Source organism: Micromesistius poutassou (assembly GCF_964030765.1).
Source record: "Micromesistius poutassou genome assembly, contig: SCAFFOLD_1650, whole genome shotgun sequence".
Taxonomy (NCBI): Eukaryota; Metazoa; Chordata; class Actinopteri; order Gadiformes; family Gadidae; genus Micromesistius; species Micromesistius poutassou.
Genome location: NW_028179460.1, coordinates 1 through 7,994, shown reverse-complemented (window position 1 = coordinate 7,994; position 7,994 = coordinate 1). Strand labels below are relative to the sequence as shown.

Sequence of the window (7,994 nt, the reverse complement as noted above, 5' to 3'; positions counted from 1 at the left end):
GATGTGTGGGCGTGTGGGGGTGAAGTGGCGGAGTCGCCGTTGTGGAATCGACAACGTCGCCATTGATTTTTGATTTCAGGGTCACATCGTGTGACACAAGGTGCTTAAGCAGGATGTCCTCAAAGTTAAAACCATTTCAATTCCAAAAAAAATAAAAAGAAACCAACTCACGCTCACCCTTTTCGCCCCCCAATCACTGAAACACCTTGAAACCCAAGCGAAACAACGCAGCAGCCACTCAACAGGTCACAGAGCGCTCCCCACCGCCCCCACCCCTGCCCCCCACCCCCACCCCCAAACCCACCCACCCACCCACCCCCACCCCCCAGCCCCTTGCATCAGAGCCTCTTCTCCTCGGTCCCTTTATTTACATGGCAGTTTATGTCTGATTAGCTGTCTTCGTTCTCCCCCCACACGGCATACATTCAGCAAGAGAAGGCTTCGGAATTACACCAGCGATACAACGGTTATATTTTCTCATCAAAAAAAGACCCCAAACGCTTTGATGACCAGGGTCTAACATCCAGGGTTAGAGAACTCGACGTGGAGAGACATTCATTTGTTTTGCTCGTTTTTTTTCCTCCGATATGGACGGCGGAGGCTACTCCGCAAGGTTTAAGATTAAGGACTGTCTGCTTTTTTTTTGTACAGGTCAAGTGATTTTTTTTTTTCTCAATGCGTTTAGGCTAATTTTTTTTTTAGGATTTAAAGATCAATTTCAGGGGATATTTTTTCTTTTTTTCAATAGTCTGGATTATTAGATTCTCCCGTGTCTCGTTTGATTAAGAAAACGATATCTCCTCTTATTAAGCGCTCAAACATTTTTGGTTAAGAACATTGTCGCTGGAATACAATAATTAAAGTCAAGCCACAATAGCTGCTGGATTCTTGAAGTTTTCACGATAAAAAAAAAGAAATAAAAAGAAAATCACTTTCCTGTACAGCATATTTATAGCTATTTATATTCATATATATTTATATATATAGGCGGGGTAAGAGTATTGCAGAATTATATTGCATGTGTTAATCAATAAACTTGGACAAAAACAAGCAATTATACAGTATGAGTTGATCACAAATCGTTCCTTCCATAAAGCTTGTAGACACCACAGCGATTGGCCAATCCTAGATTTAGAGGAACGAGGACCAGCGCCGGAGGTGTCACCCAGCCTATCAGAACTCCCTCTGGCCTGACCAATCAGAACCCAGAATGTGAAAATTCCATTGTCTATTCAAAAATAAAATGGAACCGAAACATACAGACAGACTCACGCGCACAAACGTTTACCCACAGATATACACTTACCATACGCACAAACCAAATGTATGGCTTCTAATGTTGAATCAAGGCAGTTAAATAAATGGCGTTTTCGTCTATCTTTCTTTTTTAGTTGATACGGACACAACCAGACTTTGTGTTCAAGCTCAACTTTGGTTTAAATAGATACAATGAAGATAATATCCTTTGATCGTTTTTTCATTAACTATTTACACATCGATGTAAGATCGACCAGCGGTCTAAAACACTATTTTCACTATTATTTTAAACAATATGAAGAGCAATGTGTTCCTTTGCTACGACAGCTTATACAGAAAAAAGTTACACCCAAAACACTTTTTGAAAGCGTAAAATGTCATTGTCATTTGACTTGAAGTCCCTGATTTTCATTATAAGTCCAGCTCCTGCTAGATTGCATTGCATGGATTCTACACAGTATGCAAGTTACATTAATTATACGTTTCTCCATTTCATTACAGTAAAGACAGCGATATACGTGTTTGGAAGCAGAGTGTAAGGGGTGATACTAAGACTAAAGGAGCTGGCCCGGTCCGTCACACCAGTTCAACCTTAGTGGTTCTACGTTAACTTGACTCCTCTGAGGCATAGTGTCTTTTACTTGTGCATTTCCCTCCTCCTGTCACACCGACCGACGCACAGTGCATCCAGCACCAACGACTGGTGGCGTGGGCGCCGACCTTTGATTGGTGGAAAGAGCCAGCCAATGACGGATGGGCCCGGACGACACCCTAGAACGCGTTTGTCTCCAGCCACCGATAGAAGAAGGCCTCTCTCCTGAAACCTCTACCAGGGTCACAAGTTGGAAGACAGCCGGGATCTGGCAGAGTCTAGCTCTGGAAGGCTGACGATGGAATCTTTTTTGGAAACGTCTCGTTCTTGGGGCGCCGCTCCGGCTGCAGGCCGCGCGACGGCAGCGGGCCCCACGCCGGCAGAGGGGCCCACTCCGGCAGAGGGGCCCACTCCGGCAGTGGGCCCCACGCCGGCAGCGGGCCCCACGCCGGCAGAGGGGCCCACTCCGGCAGAGGGGCCCACGCCCGCAGCGGGCCCCACGCCGGCAGCTCCCGCTGCAGGCCGCGCGCCGACAGCGGGCCCCACTCCCGCAGCGGGGCCCGCGCCTGCAGCGGGGCCCCCGGGCGGCGGGGTGGAGGCGAAGGCCACCCTCTGGGGGGGCGCCGCCGCCGCCGGCCTCGGGACGCCCGAGGGGCCCGGCTGGCAGGCGTGTGGGGGGGGCGGCTGCGGGGGCCCGATGGAGGTGTTGGAGGTGCGCGTGGACGGCGCCGGGCTGGGCGCCGCCGAGGCGCCGATGCCGTGCGGCGTTCCCTCCTGGGGGAGCGAAGTCTGGGAGGCGGAGCGCGCCCGGGCCTCCTGGCCCAGGGTGGCGGCGTGCAGGGAGTGGGTGCTCTTGTGGGAGGGCGGCGGCGGCCTCTGCTGGGTCTGTTGTGTGGGGCTGGGCACGTGGTGCTGCACCAGGGACAGCTGGGAGCCCGACGGCCCCGCGCCGCCCATGTACTGGAATGTCCTGGCGGGGCCCGCCAGGGGGCTCTGGACGATGGGGGGGCTGGCGATCCCGAAGGCCCCGCCCAGGCCCTGCGGGGTCATGGCCTGCAGCGGGGACATGGCGACGGGGCTGGCCAGGTTCTGCATCACCTGGAACCGCCGGACCATGCGCGGGGACTGCAGGGTCCCGGGCCCCACCATGGGGCCGGCGCCCCCCATCTGGGGGCAGAAGCTCATGGCCACGGCCTGCTGGAGGGTGGCGATGGCGGAGGCGCCGTGGGAGGTGCCCGGCGGGGCGAACATGCCGCCGACGGAGGGCGTCATGGACATGGCGCGGGGCCGCTGCAGGTCCACCAGCTTCACCATCTCCCGGTCGTACTTGACGATCTCCTGGATCATCTCGTTCTCCCGGTTGTTGAACACGCCCGAGTTGAGGTCGTGCTGGACCTTGTGCATCAGGATGGAGTTCTTCTTGCCTGCGTTTTAAGGGACGTTTAGGGAAGAAAGAAGAAAATAAAAAACAAGAGAGTTTAATTTTTACAGTCATATAACACAAATATGAGCTCATTTGGCGGCGGGGGGGGGGGGGGGTGGGGGGGGGGTGGAAAGCGCAAGCAAAGCAAAAGGTATCCATGTGGAAGTAAGGACGACGGGGGGGAAGGAGAGGGAACAGTGAAAATCGTGGAATGTGCTGTCCTTTTAACACCGGGAACAAGCGTTCTCCGGGAACAAGCCCCCCCCCCCCCCCCCCCCCCCCCCCCGTGAACACAGAGGTATCGATGAGCTCCAGAGTGTATCGTTACAGTGTCGGCTGTCACTCCTCTGAAGGGACATCATCACGGGGGTCACGTTCTGCCGCTGATTCCAACATCACCGCTTCATCTTCAATGTCATTTTCTGGGCACTGGTCCAAACCGGGGGCCCGTTATATATATACACATAGCGTTATATAGTCAGTGCGCTTCCATGGACCTCCATAGGGTCGGGGGGGGGGGGGGCGGGGGGGGCTTGGGGGGGGGGGGTCTGTTTACCTATGCGGTCCAGACGGTCGATGGCCACGGTCTCGAAGGCTCTCCTCATCATGGGGTACTCCTCCAGCACCTCGTTGAAGTGGTCCACCGACAGCGAGTACAGGCGGCAGTACGTCTCGGCGCGCACGCTGGCCGTGCGCCGGCCTCGCGTCAGCAGGCAGATCTCTGGGGGGCGAGCGAGGAGGGAGAGAGAGAGGAGGAGGAGGAGGAGCAGAGGTTCAGCGACGAAGTGACAGTGACGGGATTATTAGGATGTGAAACATATCACGCCGTACTAGATCACACGCTGTGTTAAAGGACACGCAGGATCGGCGTTACCACCGTCGCGATGAAGCACAAACTATTTGTAACAATGTGTATAATGTGATAAATGTTCGTAAGCCTCGTACTAGCGTAATTGCCTCAGTCATGTTTTAAGGTTTATCTTGTATTTAGCGTCAAAAATGCCGGCTTAGGCAGAAAGCGATTATGGAACGTAAAGAGCACTCTGATTGGCTTAGGATGTAGCCAATGAGGCGCAGTGAATCTGCAGCGTTAGGAAGTAGAGGTTAGGTTAGATATCACAATTTGGCCAAATTATGATTAAGGCAATTATGCTATGAGGTTAATAACAATATAATATAACAATATAAAAAAAAATATATATATTAAAATGTCTTTCTGTGCTTCTACATTTTGAATGAGACTCTGAAATATCCTATATACTACCAAAACCAACTGGAGAAAGATCAAAGTACCTCCAAAGTATGATCCGTCAGACAGCTTCATGCCCAGGGTGCCTTTGGTGATGACGTTGCAGACGCCGTGCTGGATGAAGTACATCTTCTTGCCGATGGTCCCCTCCCTGATGATGTAGTCGTGGGGCTGAAAGACCTCAAAGCGCAGCTTGGTCAACATGGCCGTCACAAAGTTGGGCTCGGCGTTGGCAAACAGGGGCATGGACGCCACCAGCTTACGGCAGTTAAAGTTGACGATTTCCTGAACAAGGAGATATCGGAGGAGTTCATGAACATTTATGAAAACTATAAGAAACAATAAGAACCTGTACAAATAATTTGTCTTAGTAGAAACACAAAAAAAAGGAAATATACAAAATACTAATGAATCATTTAAAATGTGAATCAAATGTAAATATATAGAAATATAAAGTACAGTGTGTTAAGTGTAAGTTAGTATAGAGTGAATGGGGGGCAAAGTAAGTAGTTAGTGTGTGTGTGTGTGTGCATGTGTTCTTACATTTGTGTGTGTGTGTGTGTGTCTGTGTGCGTGTATGTGCATGTGTTCTTACATTTGTGTGTGTGTGTGTGTGTGTGTGTCTGTGTGTGTGTATGTGTGTTTGTGAATGCACGCGTGTGTGCATGCATGTGTGTGTGTGTGTGTGTGCGTGTGTGTGTGTATGCATGCGTGCATGTGTGCGTGTGTGTGTGTGTGTGTGTGTGTGTACATGCATGTGTGTATGCATGCGTGTGTGTGTGTGTGTGTGCGTGTGTGTGTGTGTGGGTGCTTGTGTGTCTGTGTGTTTGTGCATGCACGCGTGTGCGCATGCATGAGTGTGTGTGTGTGTGTGTGCATGTGTGTGTGCGTGCGTGTGTGTGTGCGTGTGTGTGTGTGTGCGCGTGTGTGTGTGTGCGTGTGTGTGCTTGTGTGTCTGTGTGTTTGTGCATGCACGTGTGTGTGTATGCATGCGTGCGTGTGTGCGCGCGCGCGTGTGTGTGTGTGCGTGCGTGTGTGTGTGTGTGCGTGTGTGAGCGCGTGTGTGTGTGTGTGTGCGTGCATGTGTGTGTGTGTGTGTGTGTACATGCATCCATGTGTGTGTTCCGGTGTGTACCTCTCTGAGGGGCTCGTTGAGTTCCTCCAGGATGCTCTCCTCGTCAAACATCTTGCCCTGGTACCTGTGCTCGTAGTAGTCGTGGATCTTCTGCCGGAAGTCGGACGGCAGCTTGTGGAACGACATGTACTGCTCCACTTGTTTGTACTGGGAGCACAATGGAGAATGGATGGATGGAAAAAACAATGGTCATTATCAGGTCGTTATGACCCCGGTCATTATCACCGGGAAAAAGGTTTAAGAAACCATCAACGCCAAATGCCACAAAGAAAGCTGCAAAAAAAATTTGCAAACAGAGTACCTTTTTACTGTGGAAGATTACTGTGACACACTTTTATACATAGGAATACTTTATGTCACATATTGACATGTGATGAATGTGTTTATCTCTATTCATAGGTACATCGTTTTGTTTCCAATGGCCAAGAATCTTTTCTATGCACTCACACAGAAATATATTGAAATGATTTATATAGACCAAGATGGGTCCATTCCCCTTTATTTATATCTCGCGTCACAGCTAACATTTTTATTATTATTGGTTATTGGTGAAACGATGAACACAGACATTAATCCCGAGCGATAAGTAGTTAGATATCACTGAGGTGTGAAACTAGCCTTGGACGCAGGGTGCTACGCTCGTAAAAAAAAACAAAAAACATCACACGGCGCCCTCGCCTTTCAGCCGTCCACACGGAGAGAAGCGCACCGACTGATCAAGGGCATTCAATCAATCCCAGATCAATAGCATGTAAAGTATCACGGCCGACGCCGTCTCCGGCGGCCGCTAGCGGTTCACAAGCATGCTAATCACACTCGATCCGCTGTGTCAACAGACGAGGCTACGGCAGACATGCTCTCGCAGAGGCTCTGTTCTTTGGGTAGACGCCTGGATGTGTTGGCGACAGACAAACACATAAAACGCGGTCCTCAAGCCAAGGCTGGAGACCGTCAAGATATAACAGATTAAAACTGATTCTTCGCTTTACATATTTTTCTGAGCGGTAAGCCTGGATGTATTGGAGGACAGACTTGAAGTGAAATGTGGTAGGGGCGCACTAAAACAAGGCTGTAGAGTAGACCATAAAGATATAAAAAAATAATAACAGATTCTTCCTTTCACGTCACACACACACACACAGTTAAAATGTGCAGCGTTCAAACCGTGTGAATTGGCAAGCTCTCTAAGCCATAAAGCTGTCCAAAATACAGGCAGGGTGACAACTAAACAGCTGGGCTAGCAAGCCTGTCCTCCCAATCTCTCCGTTGGAGACGGCCCTATTAAACAACTCCTTCGCTGCCGCTGCCCGCACCGCTCTCTATGGCTGTCCAATACATCACACACACCAGAGATAAGCCTGACTGGAATACAATGTTGATCCCCCCCCCCCACTGCACACTGCGAAATGGCACTTCCTAGCTAGCACTGCCGTGCCCTTCTAAACGGAGACACAAGGTCAAACCAGCCCCAGATATATAAACAAAAAAAGAGCAATTGGCAATCTTGAATTACTTTGCTGATTGAACCTGTTCATGCATATCATAGCAGGAAAAAAAGCGACATATGTTTTGTTTATGCGTGTGTATGTGTGTGTGTGTGTGTGTGTGTGCGTGTGTGTGTGTGTGCGTGCGTGAGTGAGTGTGTGTGCTTGTGTGTATATGTGTTTGGGTGTGCGTTCGCGTTGCACGGAGGCTGGCTACGTCAGCGTCCAGTCATCGCAGTGATTGTTATTCGACTGGGGGTATTTGTCGACCTTGCCTGTAGCCGACTCCTCACCGGTCGTTTAACCAAAACCCAGGCCCTTTACGTGGGGTGGGGGGTTGGGGGTGGGGGGGGGGGCGACCTATAGCCGTCCTCAAAAAAAAACCACCAAGGAAACGAGTGAAAAACAAAAGCCCCAAAACATCAGTGCAACATTAACGCAGCAGAACGGCCCCGGCCGTGTCAGGAGTGGCGCCGCATGTGACGGGTGACGGTGGCCGGCCTGGTCAACGCGGCCGTGTCGTGTCCGCCCGGGTCTAACAGTTAATACTGCAGCTGTTTGTGTCAAGCGAGGGGGGGGGGGGGGGGGGCACTGCATGATAACTAGCCCTGCTCTCAAATTGGATATCACAGCTTTGTGTGCTGCAGTACGGTACGCAGCGGAGACACGCGCGACTATGAGGATCCCCACCCCCTCAACCCCCCCCCGACCCCGACCCTGACCCCAACCGTGACGTTGTGACGGCGGTGGCCCGTCGAGTGTCGCGCGTCGGGAGACGTGATGTATCGATTCGGACAAGCGGTGACCCCCCCCCCGACAGCTCTCCGGTGTCACTTAATGAAAAGGAAGGAGGA

The 7,994-nt window shown here is 51.3% G+C and overlaps 1 protein-coding gene across 1 annotated transcript; it reads right to left on the bottom strand.

Moving 5' to 3' along the window:
• Positions 1 to 2,092: 2,092 nt before the first annotated feature.
• Positions 2,093 to 5,803, bottom strand: LOC311372819 (potassium/sodium hyperpolarization-activated cyclic nucleotide-gated channel 2-like; the record flags this gene model as incomplete). Its single annotated transcript, XM_084489774.1, is given in 6 exon segments — positions 2,093 to 2,193; positions 2,396 to 2,398; positions 2,401 to 3,273; positions 3,829 to 3,993; positions 4,566 to 4,806; positions 5,657 to 5,803. Coding segments are annotated over 6 exon segments (1,530 nt in total), but the record flags the coding sequence as incomplete, so codon positions are not given.
• Positions 5,804 to 7,994: the final 2,191 nt, after the last annotated feature.